The sequence below is a fragment of the Letharia columbiana genome, assembly GCF_014066305.1.
Source record: "Letharia columbiana isolate WasteWater2 chromosome Unknown Sc0000053_s0, whole genome shotgun sequence".
In the NCBI taxonomy this organism is placed as follows: domain Eukaryota; kingdom Fungi; phylum Ascomycota; class Lecanoromycetes; order Lecanorales; family Parmeliaceae; genus Letharia; species Letharia columbiana.
Window position 1 is genome coordinate 107,988 of NW_023501097.1, and position 25,650 is coordinate 133,637.

The 25,650-nt window shown below is 40.4% G+C and overlaps 4 protein-coding genes across 4 annotated transcripts; 3 read left to right on the plus strand and 1 right to left on the minus strand.

Annotated features, from left to right (window-relative positions):
- Positions 1-231: 231 nt before the first annotated feature.
- On the plus strand, positions 232-6,168 carry HO173_010864 (uncharacterized protein; the record flags this gene model as incomplete). Its single annotated transcript, XM_037312749.1, has 5 exons — positions 232-583; positions 630-825; positions 877-1,019; positions 1,081-3,301; positions 3,354-6,168. The coding sequence occupies 5 exons, from the start codon at positions 232-234 to the stop codon at positions 6,166-6,168; spliced, it is 5,727 nt and encodes a 1,908-aa protein (XP_037160389.1).
- Positions 6,169-6,828: 660 nt separating this feature from the next.
- HO173_010865 (uncharacterized protein) lies at positions 6,829-8,923 on the minus strand (the record flags this gene model as incomplete). Its single annotated transcript, XM_037312750.1, has 4 exons — positions 6,829-6,845; positions 6,899-7,298; positions 7,454-8,280; positions 8,332-8,923. The coding sequence occupies 4 exons, from the start codon at positions 8,921-8,923 to the stop codon at positions 6,829-6,831; spliced, it is 1,836 nt and encodes a 611-aa protein (XP_037160390.1).
- Positions 8,924-18,867: 9,944 nt separating this feature from the next.
- Positions 18,868-21,870, plus strand: HO173_010866 (uncharacterized protein; the record flags this gene model as incomplete). The annotated part of the gene is made up of 4 exons (XM_037312751.1): positions 18,868-20,176; positions 20,228-21,111; positions 21,158-21,484; positions 21,535-21,870. 4 exons carry the CDS (start codon positions 18,868-18,870, stop codon positions 21,868-21,870), a joined length of 2,856 nt encoding a protein of 951 aa, XP_037160391.1.
- Positions 21,871-22,414: 544 nt separating this feature from the next.
- Positions 22,415-24,715, plus strand: HO173_010867 (uncharacterized protein; the record flags this gene model as incomplete). The annotated part of the gene is made up of 3 exons (XM_037312752.1): positions 22,415-22,512; positions 22,569-22,714; positions 22,773-24,715. 3 exons carry the CDS (start codon positions 22,415-22,417, stop codon positions 24,713-24,715), a joined length of 2,187 nt encoding a protein of 728 aa, XP_037160392.1.
- Between the last annotated feature and the right edge of the window lie 935 nt (positions 24,716-25,650).

Here is a 25,650-nt window from a genome sequence, read left to right on the forward strand (position 1 = left end):
AACAAAATCTGGAGCCATGTTGCCAAGCATATTTTCCCGCCCGGCTAGGGCTGTGAATGTAGATCCGAGGAACTTTGTCGTGAAACCGAATTGTGACAGCAACCTCACCAATCACTGTCACGCTCACCAACCAATATGAGCCTGGGTTGTTCATGGCCAACTTGACTATCTTGACCACCTAGCTTCTGTAACACACATGGATAGTATTATCTTTTTCCATGACCAAGAACAATGGCCTCGCCAAACCACAAAGCAGGTCTGGCAGTCGTGGTCCCTACTTCTGACAATCGAAGCCCGACTCAAAGGAAATCCAAACAGTATGCGTTGAACGTGCCCCGAAATGGCGTGTCACAATTCAACGGAAATACTCCTCCCCGACCAATGAACGTCAGCATTACTCCTCGACAGCCAAATGCTGTACCTCCTGTCAGGCAACCAAATGGAGCTTCTTTTCGATTGCAATCAACCGGAGTGGCACCCTTTCAGCCATCCAACGGAATGCATCCCACTCGGCCAAGGCTTTTGAACGTTGATGAAGCTTTGCAGTTCTCTCCTTTCTCTTCTATTGTTCCATTTGGTCCTGGTCAGTGTTACTAGAGTTCCTAAACAGCAGCGTCTGACTCCTCCAGATATTATACCAACACCGAACGCCAACATTCATGGCTCTCAACCAATCTTTTCTACCTCAAACGAGCATCGCATATCCCGTCAGCCACTTGATTATTTGGGTGAAGAGCTTTTTAGAAGTCAGGGACAGTCTAGCATTGTTCACCGTTCGAAACATGACCTCAAGGCTTACCTCAATCCGAATGTCATTACTGACTTGTGAGGTTGCCCACACACTCACACGTGATGCGGACTTATAATTGAAAATAGTAAATTCAAAGTTCCTGCGGGACCCCATCGCAACCAGGAGCGCCCTCAAGCTACGTCCAATGGTAACGGCCATAAGCAGGCTTCAAGTAGTTTGGGTCCATTTGCAGATTTGTTACTCCATGCAACAGACCTTGCTCATCGTTGTGAGTATGCACACAACAAGCAAGAAGTATGATTATCTTTGCTGATGATACTTTGATTCAGACCCAACTCCAACAAGCCCGGAAGATACTTCTCCTGCACCAAAGACAAGCCCTCAGCCTCCGCATTTATCTGCCTCGCTTAACGCCAAAACAGTAGCAGATCGTCAGCAGCCTCACCGACCGCACTCAGTCTCAAAGCGAAAGCTTCAGACACTGCAACAGCAGTCGCCAATCACGCCTACAAGCGAAAGGTTTACCAGTAACGAGGCGGCCTTCTCAAAGAATGCTCAAATTTCCGCTACCGGCGTATACGGACCTATATCAGCGAAGCCACCGCAATTTCCTTTGGTCGTAATCCCTCCCTCGTCAGTCGAGTCTCGGAAAAGCGACTTTGTCACTTATGAAGAGCCTACAGGAAGAGACAATAACGAAGTTTCTCGAAAGCGCAAACGTGATGCCGAGGCTCAAACAACTGATACACCATCGCAGACAAAGGATCAGAGAGCGGCATCTGACGAGACGCTCCGTCAATTGAAAGGAGTGATTCAGGATATTTTCGAGGCTGATGACCAATCGCAACTCGACGGTCCGGGAGTTACCCATTCCGTGCACGCTCAATACTTCGTCCCAGCTTATCGCGAAGAGCAAGAATTAAATACCTTGGCCCCAGCTGTCCACGTTAAATTAGAGTCAAGTTTGCACAAGGCGACTACCGCCGGCAGGTTAGTCGAAATACCCGCGGACCATTTGCAGCGTCTGCAAGGACTATGTGAGGGCGCGTTGACTGCTGCTAAGTCATCAGATCTACCCATTGAACTCGAATGGAACGCAGACGACTTCGCCGCTTGGGTCTCAAAGCTTGATACAGTGGACCTGGGACTTCGCTCTGCTCGGACGATCCTAAGGATGATGACAGGCGGACGTGAGGAAAAGCAAATATATTCAGAAGAGCTGCTGCAAAACGTGATAGATGTGGTCAAAAAGACCCTGGACCACTGCATCATCCCTGTTGTCGAAGCCCGAAGCTCTTGTCCCAGTACGGCCTTTTTCGAGGCAGCTTCCTCACATAAAAAGATCATCTCGCAGTTGTTGTTCGATGTTAGTAGGGTCATGGCTTTGTTAGCCAAGCTGTTGTCCAGGGTGGAAATCGCAGAGATCATCATCACTGGCATAGAATTCTTTGCCTTTCCCCTACTCTTTGCGGAAAATGCGCACAGCGAGAAAGAGTCTATTCTCGGCATCCAGAAGTTTGAGAGCCTTCGCCATACGGCAATGGACATGATAGCCACGATTTTTTCAAGATACCCAGGGCAGCGTCTATTCCTCTTTGATGAGATTCTGTCTTCCTTGCAGAAGCTTCCCGTAACTCGACAGCACGCACGCCATTTCAAGCTGGCAGATGGGCCGAGTATTCAGCTCGTCTCCGCGCTGATTATGCGACTAATACAGACAAGTGCGACGCGTTTGGTTGGAGTCATCGAGAAGGCCCCAAAGCGTAGATTGCTTTCATCTGAAGTCGAGCAAGGAAGCGGATTTGAGTCGTCTCAAGTGGAGCATTCAAAAGCCGCGGACAACGTAGAGGAGAGTGTGGAGTCGGATACATCTGAGAATGACGAACACTCAAGCCATAATTTCGCCATCCAGAGGCTGGGGAAGGAGGCTACCTCACGTTTGGACAATGCCGCTAAGAGCGCACAGTACGTGATTAAGTACCTCGTGCAACGTGCGATGACGGCTTCCAAGACGGGAGATCAGCCGCATCGGCAGCTCCTGGAATTGTTTCTCGAGGACTTCATCACGGTCCTCGGCCTCCCGGAATGGCCAGCAGCGGAACTTCTTTTGCAGATCTTGTTCGCCAACTGCCGAAATATTGCAGAAAATCAAAAATCTCTGGCCCCTGCAAAGAACATGGCTTTGGAACTCCTAGGACAGATGGGCTCAGCCATATCCGAATTGGTCTCGGATACTCGTCATGCTGCAAGGGGCTTGGAGGGCCATGAGTCCCAATACAGCGGGTACCTTCGTCAGATGTTGGACGATTACATGGATGGATCGCTGGAGACCAATGAGGTTGTGATATGGGACGGACCTTATCATGCAGTTGCGGAGTATCTTCAAAACAAGGACTCCGATGATCCACAGATTTTTAGCGCCCAGGCTTACTATTTGGCACGATGGGCGAAGGTTGTTTCGTCAGGAGCAGTGAAGGTAGATTTCAAGAGCGAAGCACTGGCTTCAAAGATGCGTGAAATGCTACTTGGAACAGGCTGGCCTGTATCTGGGTACGTGCTTTCTCTTCTTTGTGGAGACCGCTATTGCTAACGTGTTTACTAGAGACCTGGATGGATTGACGAGTATCCAAATTCGTATCGCCTACGCGCTGACTGTACTAAGCATGGACTTTTGCCGTCAATTTGATTACATCCTCAAGATTTTGCTTGATTCGGTCACCAGCGAGCAGATCACAGTGCGTACTAGGAGCCTAAAAAGTGTTACCCAGATGCTGGAAAAAGATCCATCACTACTCGATCGCGCGAGGAGTGTCAAGACACTTATAACGAACTGCGCAACTGACGCTTCTCCCATGGTCCGCGACTCGGCTTTGACACTAATCGGCAAATGCATTATCCTAAGGCCCGCGCTTGAACAGGATTTCCTCAGACACGTGCTAAAGCTGAGCGACGATCCAGCGACGGGAGTGCGTAAACGCTCGATGAAATTGCTGAAGGACATATATCTCCGAAACACCGAAAAGAACGTCAAGGCAGTTATTGGCGACAGTCTACTGCAGCGGGTCAAGGACTCCGACACTGGGGTCTCAGATCTCGCACGCCAGACATTCGAGGAGATCTGGTTCTTGCCATACAATCCTTTTCCAGATCTCGCAGATGCGTCGGTCCCGAACAAGCTTGCTCTCCGGGCTCAGGTCGGCCTCATCATCAGTACGGTACAACGAGGGGAAAGGGTGTCCTCTGTATTGGTCCATCTGCTGCAAGATATCCTGTCCAATAAATCCAAAAGCGTTGCGGCAAGTTTCAGAGTCTGCAAATCGCTTGTTGCTACTGCTTTCGAAATTATGATCGATCATACTCAGGAAGCGGAGGGCCTGGAGCAGCGCCACATTCTTCAAACCTTGACAGTTTTTGCCAGAGCCAATGCGCGGCTGTTTACCCCCGATCAATTGCACAACCTGCAACCCTATATTACGAATCTTTCAGGCAAAGACGATCTCGACTTGTTTAGGTCGATCGTCATCATTTTCCGCTGTGTATTGCCGGTGCTGTCTACTATTCAGCAGAGCCTGCTCCAGAGTATCCAAAAGGCGCTGCTTCAAAGCGTGTCGCGACTTGGAAAGGGAGAGTTGAACGAAGTAGCTGAATGTCTATGGACTATCAATGGCGCGCTGCAAAACCCCGAGATACTGATCAAAATGATTGCAACTGTACTGACGCATTTACGGCGTCTGGAGAGAGGGGCTATCAAGTTTGCCGATCCTGAGCAAAAGGAAAATCTAGGACGCGTCAGGAAATACATACGGATCGCCGGGTGTTTCGGTAAACACTGCGACTTCGAAAGTCACGATAAGGCTTTTCAGAGCAGCTTAGATTGGTGGAAAGGTGGATCAGTAGCTGGACTGATTGTTCAGTCTGTCAATCCATTCACGAGCTTCAATCAACCGCTCCCACTCAGAGCCGAGGCATTCGACAGTATCGGTCTCGTCTGCCAATCGTGGCCATATCAATTCACCCAAGAGCACATCAGTAACGCGTTTCAGGATGTTCTTCGAAAGGGCGAACCAGAGCTGCAGATCATTGTGCTTTCAAGTTTTCGAGATTTCTTTGCCAGAATAGACCGTCAAGCCGAAGGCAAAGGTAAAGAAGCCTTGGCCGGACCCGAGCTTCCTGCTGGAGGGAAGCTGGGAGGATCCATGACCGCAAATGATGGCGATGGCGCTTCGGCCTTGATCGCCCAGCGCTTCCTAAAGGACATCTTGAACATAGCGTTGGCCAGCCAAGAAAACTCTGCACTGACCGCAACTGAAGTCATCGCTAGTATCAATCGGCAAGGTTTAGTACACCCCAAAGAATCGGGTCCTGCCTTAGTTGCCTTAGAAACTTCAACTAACCCAGCCATTGCCGATGTGGCTTTCCAAGAACACCGCCTCTTGCATCAGCAACATGAGAGTATGTTCGAGCGAGAGTATATGAGAGCTATCCAGGAAGCCTTCAGATACCAAAAGGACATTGTAAGAGATCCTCTTGGATACACGACACAGCCATATGCTTCTAAGTTATGTGGTGTGTTCGATATCATAAAGACGAGCAAAGGCAAGTACCAGAAGAAGTTTCTTTCGAATCTATGCTCTAAAATCGACTTCGACGTCTTGAAGACCGATCTCTCAGATGTCCTGCAATTCTCCCGATTCCTGACAGAGAATCTCGCCTTTTTCGATTACGGCCGGCTAGACGAGCTACTTCATACGATATCTTGTATGGAGAAGGTCGTCGCGGATACTGGATCAGGCGTCGCTCATAGTATCAGCACCGAGATCTTCCACATTACCGTGGAGTCGATGCCCGACGTTGCCCCAGGAAATGCGCCTCAGAATCAAGACCCAAATGATGGGACTGGCGTGACTGTTGATCCTTCAAGGCTACGTCAACTGAGTATCGCCTCGGTCATTCTGTCTTCACTCTGGGAAGCGAGAACCTATCTGCGCCGTCTCTACGGTCTCAGCGCAAGCCAGCAGAAGCGGGAGAGCAAGAAGAGTGCAGCGAAAGATCTCAGCAAAGCCCCGAGTCGCATTCAAGGCCTAACGGGCGACAAAGTGGTGGCAGCAATAGCCGAAAAGGTTTCCTCGCTAGGTAGCGAAGAATCAATGATGCACCAATGCAAGGAATTTGTTGAGTTGCTCTCGGTCGACAATGAGATCAAGGTTGCCGCCGAAGGAGAGGAAGACTTGGAACGTCCGGAGACGCCTAGTGGGGATGAGGAGCGTGACACACCAATGAGTGGTGGATCAAGGACATTGAAGAGGAAGGTCTCTGTATCCATTGCCGGGACACCGATGAAGAAGAAAAGAGGAAGACCTTCGCTCAAGAGGAGGAAGAGCGGCAAGAGCGTTGATTCCGAAGAGGATTGGGATTAACGGCCTATGGATCACCCGTTTTGGTAGAAAAGCTGAGGGGTTGTTGTGATTTGCTTGTGCTGATCATCCATGTCTCTAGAGGATCTTACCAACAATCGTGGCTCTATTTGCGTTGCAATATCTGGCTGCATGAGGAAGCAGGCATTTGGCGTTTTGAAGTGGAAGATACCCATTATGCGCAGCTAGGCATCTTTGCATTGACATCTGCGTAGCAAAATAACTAGTAAACATCTACTCTCAGCTTCAGTGTCATCATGTGTCTCAATGTCGGGTAGAGCTCGTTAGTTGGTTGGCAACTGATCGACCGAAGTCACGACCGAATTTTTAGAGAGGCAATGCTACGCAGGAATACTTAGCGCAGTGGTTGTCCTGACTGTTTACGCTTATTGCTGTCCAGCTGTCCTTGACTGAGTCAGTTCTAGAGATTGACACAAACGTAGTCATTGACCCAGTACTACACTACAAACCGATCAAAAGAAAGAAGGAAAGAAAGCATCCAGAAAGAGGTGTCAATGAAGGAACTCAATCACCAAAGCAGCAAGTAATAGAAGTTTCAGCCTGAAAGGGGGTGTACTCTGTAACTATCAAAGCCTGCTAGCAATCCATGTGCTTGTGCTTCGTCTCCTACCCGCTAATGAAGCAGGCATTGGAACTCGCTACCTAGTAGTTCATCATGTCTATAACCCCAGTCAGCATTGCGATGAACATCATAATGGACAGTTATCGTTACCTCTTCCGAACAAAGCCCTCTTGCTCCAATCCATGGCCAACAACATCCTTGTCCTGAGACTCACGCTCTGCGCAAAGTACACGCTTCTCCACAGGTATACTGCCATCAAGCCGCCACTGAAACTCAATCCATTGAAATCGAAAACGGCCGAGTTGCCGATATATGCCAGACTACCCAAATGATGATACTCAAACGCTTTGTAGACAGCTTCGTCTAAATCGCCATAGTCAACTTCGTTGACCATCATTCCAGGCGCCGCCTGCGCCAATTTGTTAAGCTTGCGTCCCAGATACTGGCCTTGCTGATGGGCGCGCTGCGCTGTTGCTGGAAGTGAAGTGATTTTCGAATCAATCTGAAGCAGTAGTTCGTGAAGCTCGCCGAAGTCTAGTGTTCCATTTTGCTAAAAGACATGTCGAAGTTAGTATTGATTCTCAAACATGAAAAATTGGCTCGTAAAAGAATTTTGGTCAGTATTTGAGCTTTTGCATCAGAGAATGGTGTTCGGGCTTAGTCTGCAGCAATTGATGAGGATGGAGTCACACCGAGAATACGTACGTCTTTGTCATATTGTTCAAAGAGCTTATCAAGCCGCCTTAGATGATCTGCGGCTTGTGGAAAGCGCTTCTTAACTCGTTGAGCAACATCGCGCCATTCCGGAAAGGTAATTTCCATCTTTTCGGGATCCTTGCCCTTTTCCCATGCCATCGAGCGCAGGAAGTGGACGAGATGATCTGCAACATTGTTTTGGACTGTGGAGCAATCTCCAATGGCGTATACAGAGCCAAGCGGAGCACCATTAAGGCGCAAATGTGTGTCTGTTTCCAAGGCATGTTTGTTGGTTTGAACGTCGATTTTGTCTGCGATCCTTTTACAAAGCTCAGTCTGAGCAACACCGGTGGACCAGAGACAGAAGCCCATTGGAAGTTCTTTGGTGACAGTCTCTCCCTTTTCATCCTTTTGGCTGAAAAGGATCTTGTCCTTCTGTACTTCTTTGACACGAGAATTTGTTAGTACCTCCACCTGGTCATGCGCAAATCTAGCTTCGGCGAACTTTGATAAAGCTTCGTCGTATGTGTTTAGAATGTGACCCCTGCTCTGTATGACATGGACCGAGATTTCGTTCCTAAGGATCTTGGGAAACGACCGGCCCAGATCCTCATTCAGCATGTCGAATAGCTCGGCCGCAAACTCCACCCCGGTAGGCCCACCACCGCTGACAACAAAGGACAGCAGCCGTCGACGTTCTTCGTCAGAAGTTGTAGGCATGCAAGCCTGCTCTAGGTTTTGCATTACTTTGTTTCTAATTAAGCGCGCGTCCTCGATGTCTTTGAGGAAATGGCAATTCTCTAAACCCTTGACGCCATGAGGATTGGTGGTAGCGCCTGAATAATGTCAGCTCTGCAAACAAGGCATTGCCACGAAGATCCACTTACCAACACCAAGGACCAATTTATCGTAGGGAAGGTAAAAGTGGCATTCTTCGCCCTGTGCATTGGTCTGTGCCACTTCCAAAAGCTTCTCGGACAGCTCCACGTCGACTGCTTCGGCCTTTAGGAAATGCCCCTTTGCTCGGCTCACAATGCGCCGAATGGGCTCCACCAACGAGCGCAACTCTAGCGTACCAACAGTGGCCGATGGTAACATGGGGGTGAAAAGGAAATAGTTGACGGGCGACACAACAGTGACATGGTAGTCCTCGGGGTTCAGCGTCTTGAGTATTGCTACGCTGCCCCAACCGCTACCCAAGAGGACCAACTTTGGCTTGTGTTTCTGCTTTGAATTCTCGGGGCAGTCATCATCATCCACCAGTACCTCTGCTATCGGTAGGTTTTTTGGTCCTCCTCTTCTTGGCTCCAGAGCGTTTTCCGAGACTGGTATATCGGTATAGGACAGATCCTCGCGATATGTTGAGGCATCGTAAAGAAAGAAAGCTACGACCAAGCCGCCTGTGATCAAGACGAAGCCACCGGCATAGGCAAATGCGGAGAACACTGCGGAGAAACCAAGCGGCAACAAGGCCACCATCGTCAAGAACACGGCTCAGCTCTCCAAGATCCCACGTCATATGCTCTCCACGGTTCCACATCAAATCATCACTCAGCAAGCGGAGAACACCACTGCAACTTGGCCTGTCATCCCCACTACATTGAGGAGCAAGAGGAGGAACTACAACAGGCAAATGCGGAGAACACTGCGGAGAAACCAAGCGGCAACAAGGCCACCATCGTCAAGAACACGGCTCAGCTCTCCAAGATCCCACGTCATATCAGTCATCCACTCAGTCAGCCACTCAGCTAGCCACTCAGTCTGATACTCTACAAGAGGAGGAGCAAGAGGAGGAACTACAACAGGCAAATGCGGAGAATACTGCGGAGAAACCAAGCGGCAACAAGGCCACCATCGTCAAAAACACGGCTCAGCTCTCCAAGATCCCACACCAATCCACTCAGCCAGGGCAAGAGAAATCACGACAGCAGGCGAATGCGGAGAACACTGCGGAGAACACTGCGGAGATAGTCATCAGCAGCAGTAACACAATAGGCCTACTCTCCACGGTCTCACACCAATCCACTTAGCCAGGGTAAGAGAAATCACGATAGCAGGCGAATGCGGAGAACACTGCGGAGAAACCAAGCGGCAATAAGATCCTCAACACCAAGAACACGGCTCAGCTCTCCAAGATCCCACGTTATATACTCTCCACGGTTCCATATCAAATCATCACTCAGCAAGTGGAGAACACCACTGCAACTTAGCCTATCATCCCCACTGCAACTTGGCCTATCATCCCCACTGCATTCATATGATACATCAATAACATCATAAGAGGAGGATCTACTGCGACGATCACAGCTAATTAGGCCTCTGCAGGAGGAACATCGAACGATGCATATTTGGACGAATTGAAACCGTCCGATGTCTACAGCTATTTCATTATTCGAAAGATTTCACTGCGGCAGGAGATATTATGGGATTCACACCACTAATTAGCACGTTATCTCCATTTCTTTCCGATATTTCGATACTTCTTACCATAAGGACATGGCCTTTCTCTGTTTTTTATAGGCAATTATTACGAATCAATCCTCCACACTTAATACACCTTCCTAATTAGGCCTTAGCGCGCCTCTCTCCGCACATATATGCCTATATACCACATAGATTAAATCAATTTTGTAGTGGTGGAAGTAGGTCAAAAACGCACAGCAAGCGATTAGAGTTCGATTTGACTTAGGGCTAGGGCTAAAATTCGATTTGACTTAGAAAAATCCAACTCCATTTGACTTAGAAAAATGAAAAATCCAACTCCATGAATTTAATTCATGGGCCTTTACTTGTAGTATTATATTAAGAGATAAAAAAACGATAGGGTAAGTAGTTGGTGAGGTTCTTCTAACTACTCTTTATGATAGCTTTTAAAATTTTAACAGCACTTCGGGTTATAAAAGCTATCTAAAAAAATTAATATAGAATAAGTCCTTAAGGATTCTATAATTGCACTCCCTACACGTCGCGATTATAGACAATTAGACTATACTAGAAATATGTTATTAATCGACTTATTAATAGATCTTAATACGCGAGTTCAGAAGAATATAATAAAGTGAGATTTTATTTAATGCCCGCTCGATACCCGTAACTTAACTTACTTAATTCACTCAGTTTACTCTTATTAGCATATACTATTAAAGAAATTTGAAGGAAGAGAATAAAGAGAATAAAAGGGAGGAAGAGGAGGAAGAGGAGGTAGACGATCGATGATAAAGGATTACTACTTAGTCGAGGGTTGATTATAAAATAAAAGAAGAAAGAATTATATAAAATTAAATAATTTAAATAGCTTAAAAATACTATATTTGAGAATTAGCCGAATCGTATACTAATTCTTAGTATTAAATCTACTTATCTATAGAGGTCTAGTTATTAAAGTATTATCTTATTACCCTATTATTAGACTAGCTCTAAATCTTTACGCCTATCTTCTAATCTTGTAAACTCTTCTCTTTTAAATCTAAGTCGTCGCGGTTACTAAGTAAGTAGTCTTATTAATAGAGAATTCGTAAGTATTCGATACTTAGAGTTATACTTCTTCTAGTAGCTAAGCACTTATTCTAGCGAGTATTTTAATAGATTTAATTTATACTTCTTATTAGTGTTAGATATCGTCTAATCTTAAAGACGCTCGACGATAGACCTAAATCGATCGGGCTTTATAAATAATTTATCGATCGACGTATCGAAATAAGAAGAAGAAGAGATGTTATCTATATTTATAGCGTAATTATACTATTATCTAGTAAGCTTATAAAGTACTCGCAGAGCCTATTACTTTCGCCACTTAACTACGTCTTCTTTAACACCTTTAAGATTCCTTTATCGATTCTATATATGATTATTAAGAGACTTCTATAGATAATCGTCGAAGTCATTCACTCCTAAATTTATTTATATTCTTTATTCTTTAAGCTAGGGGTCTTCTAATATAGCTAGTAAATAATAGTAATATCGAAATCATCTTATTAGTATTATTTCTTTACTTAATAAGTATTAAGAGATTTAATAATTAAGTTTATTATTCTCTAATAAGTATTAGCTAGAAAGTATTATAATTCTTTAATAAAGTCTTTCGCTACGCTATAAGAATAGCTTTATTATATATACTTTTGAAGTAACTACTTTCTTTTCTTATAATCTTTCTTTTCTAAAGAACTTCTTTAATCGCTTATCTACTCGACGATATCGTTAATCTACTTTATACTAAAGTTATTGAGCTTTTACTATCTATTAAGAAGTTTCTTTTAAATCAAAGTTTCTTTTAAATCGATAATCTCGCTATATCTTTCTTTTTAAGAAAGAAACCCCTTCTAAGAAAGAAGCTTTTCTCTAAGAAATTTAAATCTTAACTTATTTAATTCTTACTTCTTTATCTACTTTTATAGTTATCGATATCGTCGATTAATCTTTATAATAGCTTTTTTAAGATTCTTAATCTCTATAGTAAATCTTATTTTTAGAGATATAATAATTCTTATATTTTAGCTTTCGAAATTTCTCGAAAGTAATTACTCTTTTATAAGTCTTTTTAATAAGAATACTTATTATTTAATTACTCGAATCGTTAGAAATAACTTTAAATCTTCTTAAATTAGTTGAGATATCTTCGTAAGAAATAAATATATTAGAGTATAATTATAGTCTATAGAAGTATTAAGCTAATTATATAACTAGATTCGTCGATAAGTCTACTCTTTAAGATATTCTTAATATCTTCGAAAGAGATACTCTAGTATTTTATCGACTTAAGAATTCTTCGTTTACTAATATTACTTTATATACTTTCTCTATAATTACCCCTTTCGAATTAATAATATTAAATTTCTTCTAAAAGTACTTAGATTTACTATTAGAGCTACATCTACAAAAGAGACTATTTATACTTACTCTATCGAATTTAAAATATCTTCTTAAGAAGATTAATCTTAAAGAGAGTTCGAATTCTTATAGTAATAATGATACTATACTATAAGAATTACTTCGAAATATTACTTCTTAACTTCAATTTATCGAATTCGCTAGACGATTTTAGTCTCTTAGAAAATAACGCTATAAGAAAATAAAGGTAACTTATTATATCTAAAAGCTAACGATATTAATTTCTTTAATTCTATCTTTAAAGAAGAAGAACTTATTATTAATATAGGTCGATATACTTTCTATAAGAATATCTATACTTTTATAGATCGACTTAAAGAATATCGCTACTATTAAGAGCTATAAAAAGATTTAAAAAATTTTATTAATGTATTTCCGCGGTAAGGCCTTAATCTAATACTTTATCGAGCTTATAAAGTTTAAAAAGATATTATTAAGAATAGTCTTATTAAAAGCTTAATTCGAATTCTTAATAAAGTAATTTAAGAAAAGAGCTTTTATAGTAGTTTAGTATTTTTAAATTAAACGCTATATTATAAGTAATATTAGAAATAATAAATTAACGCGTTTTTATATTTAAAGTATCTTAAGATATATAAAAGATTATTAAGTTTATCTTTATTTATAATTAGCTAACTATAGTCTAAAATAATCTTTTATTAAAATTTCGATAAGATATTTCTAAGTCGACTTCGTCGATTACTCTAGATTAATTTCTAGATTAAATTAACGCTAAGTTAAGTATTTAATTTAAAATAATATAATAAAATTCATAGTCTTTTATAATATATTAATAAGAAAGCGTTAACGCTATTTAAGTAGTCTAATTAGTATATAAGTAATAACTTTTATTAAAGTAAATTTTTTAAAGCTTCTTTTTCTTCTTTCTTATACTCTTAATAGTAGTTCTATTAAGAATTTCTATCGAGATATAATAATTATAAAAATAACTTTATTAATTAATCTAATTAGTTCTATTAATAACGATAATTAAATTCTATCTTATTGACTTCTCGATAATCTCTATAAATTATAGAAGAAAATATTAACTTGTTTAATTCTTAGATATTATCGAGCTAGTAGAATTCTCGCTATAAAGAGATAACGAATTCGAAAGATAAGTAAATAAACTAAACGTCGAATTCTTTAATCGTAATTAAAATAGATCTCTACAATTATAGAGAATAATATATTAAGCTAGTAAGAGAAGAATTATCACTATCTTCTTATAATAATATTAAATCTAAATCTATATCTTAGAATAAGAATATTTATTAGAATCTAAGCGAGTCTAATAATTACTATATTAATAAGAATTTAAACTATTATTAATCTCGCTAGAAAGATAAAATAGATAAATACTTTATAGAAGTTATAAAGTATCTCTATTAACGTAGTTAAAATTACTCTTATTTTAGCGACTAACTATTAATATCGCTATTATTATAAGATTTTTCTCTTTAATAATAAACTTTATCGCTATCTCGATAACCTAGATCGAGATTATTATTTTAAGTCTTTCTTATATCTAGACTTTTCATTTAAGAAACGCTTAGAAATTTCTTTTATAGTCTAGATATATTCTTTTATCGAGGAATTATCGCCTAGAGATCCTTATTCTTTTATCGAGAAATCTTTTATTAGAGAATCTCGCGAGCCTAATTTCGAAGAATCTAATTTTGCAAATAACGCTATTATAAGAAATAGAAAAGTTATTAAATTATTAGCTAACTTTACTTCTAGAGATCGATATCGACTATACTTTTTATAACTATTATTATATAAGAGCTATTATTAAACTATTACTTAATAAGAAAATTAAAAAGAATTACTTAAATATAAATTACTTTATTATTCTAATAAATTAAGTCTTATCTAAATAAGATATTTTTAAATCTATTAATTAAGAATATAGCTAGCTCTATTATAATAAGAGATTTAAGAATCTAATAGATATAAAACTTCGAAATATATAATTATATCTCTTTACTTTTTTAGTAAAAACGCTATAGCTATAATATTATCGAGGGAAATCTATATTATTAATAAGCTTAAGATAAATATTCTAGTTAATATAAATATTATAATATCTAAAAAAATCGATATTTTTATTTTTTAATTAAGGGCGTTAATTAATAGCTATTAGATATTTATATTAATAGAAGTTTATATTAGAGAAGACCATATTATTATATATCTCCGTATATATTAAGAAATTTATTATTATTCCCTTATATTCTCAGATATAAATATTAATATATTATACTTTCTTATTAGAATATAATTTTTTTTTTGAGTTAGATTATATAGATTTAACGCTTTATATTTATCTTATTAACTTCTCTATAATTACAATACTAGCTAAGAATAACTTAAATTAATTAATTAAGATATCTAGAAATCTTCGCTTAGATATTATATAGAAAGTAGAATTTAATAATTACTATTATATTATATTCGAGAAAAAAAATATTATCAAACTTACTAATTATACGATTTAAGAACGAATATTAGAAAGAATTAAATTAAACGCGTCTTTAATAAAGATTATTATAATATTCGCTATTACTATATTAATAATCTATCATATATTTTATAATGTCGCTATTAACGAAAGTAGCGACTTCTAATATATATCTATTATCTAAAATACCTATAAGATTTCTTAGTATTTCTAGAGATTCTAATATTTCGAAGCTCTAAAATTTTAAAAAACTTAAGAGTTTCTACTTTTATAACTTTCTTTTTATCGATTTTAAAAGTAATAATTATTACTATAATTACAAATATAATCTTACTAAATAAAATTACGATTTATAATAATAGTTTTTTTATTAAAAGAGTAGTTAAGAAATTTTTAACGCTTTAATAAGAAGACGACTTCGTCGATTTATCGAAGTAAGAATAAATACATATTTTATTAAAATCTAACTAAAAAAAGAATATTAATAAGACAACAAGGGTTTACTCTCTTAGTATAAAATCTAAAAATATTATTAATAAAAACGTTTAATAAGCTTTATAAGTAAGAAAGACTAGACTAAACTATCGAAGTAACGTCTTTTAACTTTTTAATTTTTATTATCTATAGAATTATACTCGACGATTCTAGAAAAGAATAAGCTATCGTTAATATTCGAGAATTAAATACTATTATTTAAATAGATATCTATTCTTTATCTTTATAATTAGACTTAATATTATTAATAAAGAACTATTAATATCTTAGCGTTATTAATTATATAAGCTTCTTTTATTAATAAGTATATATCTTATTAATCGCTATAAACTTATAATTATAAGTTATTGTGATTAGAAGAGACTTTTAATATAGTAGTTATAGACTATAAAAATTTATTAATCTATATATAGAGATAGATAGATAAACTACTTCGTAAGTTTAGATAATTTATTAAAGCGTATATTAATAATATTATTATCTATTTAAGAACCTTAAAAGAGTATCTTAATTATCTTTCGTTAAATCTTTCGATCTTTTTATAAAGTTAGAGATATTCATAAATTCGAAGAAGATATTTCTCGACTATTTATTAAGTATACTTACTTAAATAGAAAGTCAATTCTCTTAAACTTTAAATCGTCGAGAATAAATTATAAGTAATTACTAAGCTCTTATTTTCGAAAACTCTTTTTAAGTTAAAAACTTATTTAGAAATAATAGATTAACTATATAATTATATTATTAACTATACTATTATTATAAAGTCTCTTTAAAATCAAAAAATTATAATACTTACTACATCTTCTAGAGTCGAATAAAAAAAAAAAATTTTTTACTTCTCGCTTTATACTTAGCCTATTAATTAATATCGAAAAAACTTCTTTTTAAGCGCTATAGAAAGTATTATCGACTTTATTATTTCTAATTTATTTTAATAATAAGATTATATTTTATATAAATCTTAATATTAGTAAATTCGAGTTTAAGGCTATAATTTATTATATTAAAGAAGAGCTTATTAATAATTATCTTAAACGCTCTTAAGTTTAATTAATCTTATTCTTAAGTCGTCTTTTTAAGAATATCAAAATAAGATATTAGTCTATAAAACTCGAAATCGCTAGAATTATATAAATACTTTCGAAAAATAAGATATATAATTAAGTTAGCTTCGAAGATAGTAGTCTATATAAATTATAACTTCGCTCTCGAGATATTTAAATAGATATTTTTATCTATATCTTTAATCGGCTAAAGTTAAATCTTTATCTTATTTAAGTATCGAAATTTATTTAGCGTTTTCGAAATCTCGAGTTTTATTATAAATTAAAAAGGGAATATATTATATTAGACGTCTTATTAAGACTTTTAAACTTCGCTATTATCGAAGTAATAGCTTTTAATTAAAATATTATTAAGAAGTCTTGATACTTTATATAACTACGCTTATATCGCTATTACTCTTATAGAGCTAAAGTCTTAAAACTATATTAATAGATTCTCGATAATTATTAGAAGAATTTAGAATAATATAAGATCTTAAAAACTCTTAACTTTAATAATTAAGCCGGCGAGAATATCGCTTCTCTTTCTTTTTCTCAAGATAGCGACGATCTTATATAAAAAGTCGATATATTAATCGACGACTATACTTTTACGCCGAGTCGACTCTATATATTATCCTTTTATATATAAATCTTTTTCGAAGTTATCTTACTTTAATTAGTTCTATTATATTAAATTCGCTAAATACTATAAAAGTATATCTTATTAATATATATATACGTAGTCTTATACGCTAGCTATAAGAAGTATATTCGATATTATTCTTAATACTAGCTCTATTAAATATCTCGATATCTATTATATAAATCTCTATAGCCTATTCTTATCTCGTCTATATTATTTTATATCTTAATAATTAATTTTATTCTCGCTCTATTAATTTCTATTAAAGGCTATAACGTAATTATATTTATTATTAATAAATTTTCTAGAAGAATTATATTAATTTCTAATAAGTCGACTTTTACTATCGAGAATTAAATATATTATTTACTTCGATAACTTCGAAAGATTAATTAAGAATTATTAAAGTAAATTATTTTAAATTATAATCGTAAGTTTCTTAGTAAATTATAAAAGGCTCTTTTTATTAAGCTAGACGTTAAGTTATTATACTCAATTATCTATTATTTATAAATTAATAAATTTAATAAGCGTATTAATTAGACTATTAAGATCGCTATTTACTTTTAAATATCTACGCTTAATAATATTATAGTCTAATTAATTATAATTTTAGCTATTTAAATAAGCTATAATAATATTATCTCTACTTCTTTAAGTAAATCTTTAAATAAAGTTTTCTATAATTTCTTATTAAATTAGTTATTAGATCTCGACGCCTATAAAAAGTAATTAATATTAAAGAATATCGCTTATCTAAAAATATTAAATACTATTATCTTTATTTAGATAAATTTAAAGTTTTATTATAATTAATAATATTAGTCTTAGTTCTTTTATATAGATAATTATATATTTCTATAATTATATTATAATTATAATATTTTAACTACTTAGCTTATTAAAAGAAAATATAATTTATAATTTATTAATTTTTTAAGATTCTCAAATAAGTTAAACGTTTTATTTATCGATTAGATATCTTTAATAATTAAAGAGTATACTCAATTTTTATTATAGTATAATTAAAGATATATCTCAAATCTCTTAAATTGATTTATATACTCGACTATAGTCTCGCCTTAATAAGTTATCTTCTATCTTCGTTAAAGATAATATCGAGATTTTTAAATTCTAGAAACTTAATTAACTTCTAAATAAGCGCGTTATCGCTAAAGAAAGAGATTTTATTATAAAATATCTTATTAAATAAAAAGAATATAGACTATAGTATAATAAGTAAATAAATATAAAGAATCTTCGATAATACTTAGAAATTAGTTTAGGACTATAAGAATAAGTATATCGATATTCGTAAGAATCGAGAAAGTATCGTATCTCACGCCGTAAGAAACGATAACTCGACTTCTAAAAGAAGCTTTAAGGACCTTTTAGAAGTATCGAGAAAGTATTTATATTCGCCGTAAGAAACGATAACGCCTCGACTTCTAAAAGAAGTTTAAGCTCTTAGAAGTATCGAGAAAGTATCGAATTCCACGCCGCTAAAAATCGACTCGACTTCTAAAAGAAACTTCGAGATCTTATTTAGAAACGTCGGATCGCGACAAGAAAGCTATTTCTTGCTCAATCAAGTGTCGATAGTCTCTTTGCCTCCGTGGTTGCTGTGCTCGCCTTGCTCCTCAAAACTATTTCCAGCTTAATTGAGTTTCGAGAACATGGCAATCGCTTGTGCGCGACCGTTCTACATGACGATCAAATTAAGCTCTTTGATAGAGGTCTCGGCACCCACAGAGCGAAAGATTTTCTCATTTCACCATGTCTGCAACTCTTGACCGAGGTTGTATCGTTTGATGGTGGTCATGCAGCCAGAATAGTGTATCGCAAGCGAGAGATCACCTTCAAGCGCCTGGATGTCTTCTTGGGAATGCGGAAGGATATCCATTACGACAACGTCAGAGGCCCAAAAAAAAGATCGGTCCGGGAGACTGCGATTGGGTATCTGTTTGCTAATTTTGGACTGCAAAGCCCCACCGCAAAGATGAACATTATTGGCCAAGGGAAGGTTCTACGTGCTCTACTGGATGACATCGTGGAAGATTCATCTACCATCATTCTTGAGATACTAAAGGTACTCAGGCGGGATATTGCTATGGATGGTGCAATCTCCCAGACGGCAAAGGGCCGAATCTTCAATCAGTGGACGCTTGGCCGGCTTGCTACACTCTACGGCTACAACGAGAGTAATCGTCTTCCCAAAGTTCATCAAGATATCCAAAAATCCGTCCACGACTTCTTGGTCCTTCTTTGCACTTCGCCTGGCTGTGGCCTAGTAGAGAAGCAGACTGCAAGCAACGTTGGTGTCCACGCTGTTACAGCTGACAAGACTCTTGGAGGTCTTTCGAAGCCGTATGTCACAGACAGGGTAGATGATGAGAACCGACGTGCTATCAGAAACTCAAGGCTTGGACTGTTTCTGCAATCTCTTAGGCCCTATGCGAGTGTGCCACAATGTGATCTGATGCTCGCCGTCTTCCGACTTATGCCTGATATGATCCCTGGCTACTTCTCAAGCGGCAAATCCTTTTCTTTCGACCCAAAATTGACAATGACATGGATTGGCTACTCTTCGTTCTTACTTGCCGTAATTAGAATCCCCTTACCAGAGTCTCTCACACCCCTGAGTACCAATGACACTGTTCCCCCCTTGTACAGCAATATTATGGGGAGTATCATGCCAAACCCATGTACTCAGAAAGTGATGACTCGATGTCTCAATCAAAGTGTGAGCTTGGTGAAGTTCTTGACAATACAAATCCTGAATGCTGCATTCGAGAAGTTTGCGAGAGTGCTTCGAATATGCGAGGACGTTCAGCATTCCACGAACGACCCAAAGAACCGTTTGGCCTGGTGCCAAATTGTGTCAGAGCTACGCGATGACTTTTGTGGACGTGTTCCCGAATTGAAACATGTCATTACTCAGATTCGGAATTGTACCAAGGAAAGCACGATGCTGCGAGAAAGCACTACACGTCTAATCGCTTCGTACTACAAGGTCCTACCCCTGGTGGCACTAGAAGAGAAATTCGATATATCCGCCACACTATCGACCGCCTTAATGGGCGTGGAGTCAGCAGACGAAAGCCACAAGGAAAGTGGCATGCGCCTGCTCGAACTTGGACATTTACTAGAGATCGCTCATCGCTCGCCCAACATGCATTGGTGGCACAAACCAGGTATGTAACGATAGAATTGTCACTGCCCCGTTTGCTAAGTCTTCATGGCAGAATTCATGAGGCTGTCCCCATTCACAATGCTGCTCAGACTCTATCTCAATCAGCTACGATTTGACACCAGATCTGAGCAAGTCAGGACTCTGTTGAAGACTGTTATCAGGGGAAGTCAGATACTACGCTCGGATGCTTCTATGACATCTCTGGATAGTCTGGTACTCAGCCTACAAGATTTCGAGGATTGGAAAGCATCCGGCCGAATGTTCGAATTCCTTGACCACTGCATTTTACATGTCGTGAGAAAGCCTGTCCACTACTATGACACACTCGCCGATCTTATCGCCGCTGGGGAGCTTGATATCAACTCAAGAGATTGCCAGGTTGATCTGTTATTGATCACTATCATGGAACAATGGCACTTCCTGGTGAAAAGCACAGATGCACCGACAGTCAAGTATGTGTCGAGATGGGTGGTTCGCTTTATCGAAGTGATGAATTTAGGAAATGGCCATGTCCAAAACCTACCCCTCCGTTGCGAGACTACCAGACTTCTCTCACAAATTCGCGATCAGCTTAAAGCTGAAGTCCAAGACAGTACCTGCCGTGCGATTTTCGAGAAGGTCTTACATGAACGACCCGAGCTTGGAGACTTACCAGGAGTAGTCGCTGCAAATACCATTAGCGAGGCAGAACACATGTCAAGACCTGCAAGTCCCCCTCTGAATCGGCATCCAAATTCACCTGGGTCAACTTTGCCGCCAGGACCACCGGAAGAGCACGAAGATCACCCCGGTTTGCATCAGTGGACTCGCCACGACGTCCAGGATGCCATCAGCGAAGGACACGTTAAAGGATTGATTCTCTGCCTCTGCTCGAAACACGTGGAGATTCGAAAGCAAGCTCTGATAGGTATTCGTGCCTTCATGATGAAGCTCAAGGTCGGTTGATTTACGTACTCTGCAATCGCCGCTAACGTATCTCCAGGTATCGGAATATAGTGAGTGGCAACAGACGTATATGCTTGTTGGAGAAATCGTCGAAACGGCAGAGAAGGTTATTGCTCACGGTTCTCTTGCGTATTATGCCGGAGTCCTCGCAGCAGACCTCTTTCTAGTGCTTGGTGACCCCTTGCATCTCATGTATGCAAAGGTCAACAAGTTTTTGAACAGAGGTCCCGAATGGGACGTGACAAAGCTGCCGTCATACTGGGTGGACAAAGTTCTGATGAACCCTCCAACGGACGATGACGACCACCACAAAGAAGCCGAGTGGTTGCTTGATGGGCTCATTGACGGGCTTCGCACGTCCGCTGTAAGCCTTATAAACTGTAGCATGAGATGAATGAGCTAACAAGCCGGTAGGATATGGAAATATACCGAAAGTGCCACATATTTGAGCGGTTGCTGTCGTTCTCTGCATCGCCATCGCTGCCAGAGCCTTGCTTCCAGAAAATATTAGACCTGCTGTTTCGCTGCACGTGCGTCAAGGGGAGCTCGACGCTTATCACTCGTTGTGGTCTAATGAGCTGGATTTCCTCGCGCCTTGCTTCGCACGCTATCAACGATATGACGGGTGAAAGACTGAAAGGTTTGGCATCGAGGGCCTACGAGACGAGTGATCAGGCACGTGTTGATGACTGGACTAATGGAACACTCATGTCTACCCTAGATAGTCTACGAATAACAAAGAGTCCATGATAATTCTATAATGATGATGATTTGCAAATCGCAATTGTCAAATTTCTTTGCCATAGTGAACGAGGCGAATGAAGACTCAGCCCTATATGAAACTTCACTTGCCTTCACGATCAACAAAGCTCACGAGTATCTTGCACATGACCACCAACACATCTTTCCATAACCCTTCCCAACACACCATCTCCCTTGAGTCAGGTTTCTAAATATTTATTCTAGATATCCTCAAAGTCTAGTACCACCTGCCCCTCAATGTTTCGCAAGGCCCAATCCTTAACCCCACGCACCACTCAATAACACACCAAACGCCCATCTCCTTGTCAGCTTCCCTTGTGGAACCTTCAACCAAAATAAGTACGCAGGTGCTCTGAGATTCGCGCCTAAATTTGTACTGACTGTTATGTGCTTCTGACGCAGCGAGTACCCCCCCTCACTTTACTAATTCACTTAAGTTACAGACCGGCCCTCCCTAAAACCCCACCCGACCCTGTACCAGTTTGCAGCCGATGAGATCCTACCAAGACTCACATACTTCAGACGATCTACGATGTCACGGTCATATCCTCTTGAAGAGCTGCTGAAACTTCGCGAATCTGCGTTGGTACGCAAACCCTCGGGTTTGCCCCCAGTGGAGGAATGGATGGGGTAAGCCCACTTGCGGCGACAGCGAAATTGGAATCGCGGACTCACCGGTGCCCTAGGCCTATTCCTGAACCGCGTCAAGTCCAGAATCAAAATCAGAACCAGCGGAAATCGGTCAACAAAGGGACTAATGACGACGGTTTCTTCAAGGATGGCCCTACAAATCGCAGACCTTTGTTCGAGGCAAGAGCCAGATCAACAAATGGTGCGTATGGCTTCTACAACGTTTCCAGTACAGTCAGGTTGATTTGATGATATCACAGTTCCCGAAGATATTGTCCTTGGACCTCCCAAAACAGCTTTTGCTTCTGCCTCCGGTGCAAGGAGCAACAGCAAAATATCAAACACCCCACAACGGTCAAGCTTTGCCAAACACGACGATCCTGCTGTCAAGGATGATCGCACAACATTCAGAGACAGATATCCCAAAGATGGACAGAGTGTGGAAAGAGACGGAGAGAAACGTGACTCGAAATCGGGCGCAACCCAGAACCGACGAAGTGTCAAGGATGACAGCGATCTCTGGTCCAATGTCCGACAACAGAGAAATCCAGGCCATGACGATCACGAGCGTACGCATCAAAAGAATGGAGATCGGGAGTATGACCGGGATAGAGAGGGTGGGCGTGAGCTTAGAGGGCAGAGAGGATTTGAGAACCATAGGCGAGATGCAGAAGCCGATGTTGACGGAGGCCATGCATTGCGGCGTACTGGACCTGCAAGAGGGCGCAATGAGCCCTCTTGGAATCGAGAGGAAGGTCGCAACCAAGATGGTGGCGCTGAAGATGCAGAAAATGCAAAGCCCCGGGATTGGAGGGACAAGGAGAGGAGAGGTGCTCGCGGGGCAGAGCGTGACTGGAATCGAGGTGGGAAAGTAGAGTTGGACCCTGAGTGGATGGACGAACCGGAGCCGGAGATCAAGGAGCAGAAGCGGACCCAAGAGGACTTTGAGCGATGGAAAGAGCGAATGAAAGCGAGCAACGGTGCTGCGCAGGATACACCATTGTTACCAGCGGAGCAACGGCCAAACCATGACCGGACTGTATCAAGTGCTGGTACCGGTGTCGCGAAAGCCAAAGCCGAGACACCACTGATTGTTGATCCAAGCTTCGATGGGTTCTTTGGGTTATGGGACAAGCCTAAAAAGGGTGAAGAGCTCCTGAGCAGTACCGCAGTGAATGGAGTGAAGCCGAATGTAGCGAATACAGCCGCTAAGGTGTCGAAGCCCTCAAAGTTCACTGGCTTCTTCGCCCCCAAGGCCGACCCAGAACCACCAAAAGAGCAGCCATCTCTTCCGCTGTTCGCACCTTCTAAAGACTCGTCTAACGAGGACAAGGAAGGATTCCAGCGGATTCTGAAACTCCTTGACCAGCAGCAAATACAGGGTGGCAATGCTGACACACCCCCTCGTGTCCAGGGTCAGCGAGATGTGCCAGCATCGCCTCCTGTTCATTCAAGAGGAGCAGGAGAGCGTAATGATCTCTACAGTCTTCTCGGGGCACGATCTTCGCAGGAGAATGCCATGCCACCAACTAGAGACAGCGAGTTTTTACTCAGGCTCATGCAACAGCCACAACAGAACCGCCAAGACATCAATCAAGCAAATATTGGTGGGCGCCGACCTGCTCAAGATACAGCACCAGGACTATCACCATTTTCCAACCTGATGATATCGCCACACGACCCACCACAGCAAACACCTTCTAATGGCTTCCCCTCAGGGTTCAATGGAGACGAGATGCAATCCCGGGACAAGCTGAATCCCACTTCTGGAGTAGAGCGAAGGGGACCCCCGCCCGGGATCTACGATCAACGTCAGTCTCCTGCAGGAGCTCCACAGCAATCAGGGTTCCCATCAGGCCTACAGCGGCCTCCAGGGCTTGAGCAACTGCCTCCCGGTTATGCTCAGCATCTTCTATCTCAGCGCCAAAATATGATCCCACCTCCTGGTTTCCAAGCCCCTGCGCGCGGTCAAAATGCATTTCCGCCAAGTCTGAATCCCGGCAATCCTAATGACAGACTCCAATATGGCATGCCGTCAAACAATCGAGGAATGCCGCCTCCTGGCTTCATGGGCATGAGCGCTCCGCCACCTGGCTTTCCTACACCATTCAATCAAGAAGGCATGCCATTCGGAGGTTTCGGTGATGCAGCCGGTTTTGGACAAGGTGGGCAGGGGTTTATGCCTGGGCAGCAGCGAAGGTAGTACGAACAGAGTGGAAGATTGTATGATGATGGATGAGCGATGGTTACATATACCCAGGTTTGCTTGTGGTCTTGCTACAGCGGGCTTTGTCTATCGTCCTAGATCATTGCTGCAATGTCTTCAAAAGGCATCAACATGCTCCATCGAAAATTGGAGCAGTTACCGAGGGTCATCTCCGTCGAGCTAGAAGCCACTATTGATGAAGTGATAGTATCTTTCTGGTGTCCTGCTTTCTGATACTAATCGTTCCAGGCAACACAAAGTTGTGGCCCTGGGACTGCGGTGGGTTCCTCTAAGCCCAAAGTAGCTCAGACTTTCAACTAAAAATCCATCAATCTTACACACCACCATCTTGGAATTCTTCCGCGCCCTTGATGGGCCGAGGACTTCGAATGTCTCTCTCGAACTTTGAGACCTGCCATTCTATTCAAGTTCTAAACTACTCACGAAGACTGACTACCTCGCCAGCAAGGGGTGTCCTCTACCCTTATCAACAGCACCCTATCCCAAATGCTAATACTCCAAGTCTCGATCCTCATACCTCTCTTGCCTGATCCCATGCCGAGAGCATGTGAGAAGGTTCATAACAACATGTCGCCCACGCACTGCTGTTTCATCATGCGCCATGTATCGCCATTGACCCGTGTGATCCGCCTTAGATATGCATCGATCCTTGTCCTTCTCGCTGGCTTGTCACGGTTCCAACCGTGTATGTGGCTCATTGACGATGTATCGTGAATGGGTCCTTTCAGGCCTTGATAGATGTCGGACTATTCAGGGGACAAGATTAAGAAGATAGTCAGGAGGTATTGGCTGATTACCTTTAAAGAAGTGATTTCGATTTTAGCAGGAGCTTCATGTGCTTCAGAAGGGCGGTATGAAAGGGTTAGAACCCTATGAAATCTACCATATAAAAACAAACACAAGCTGTATTT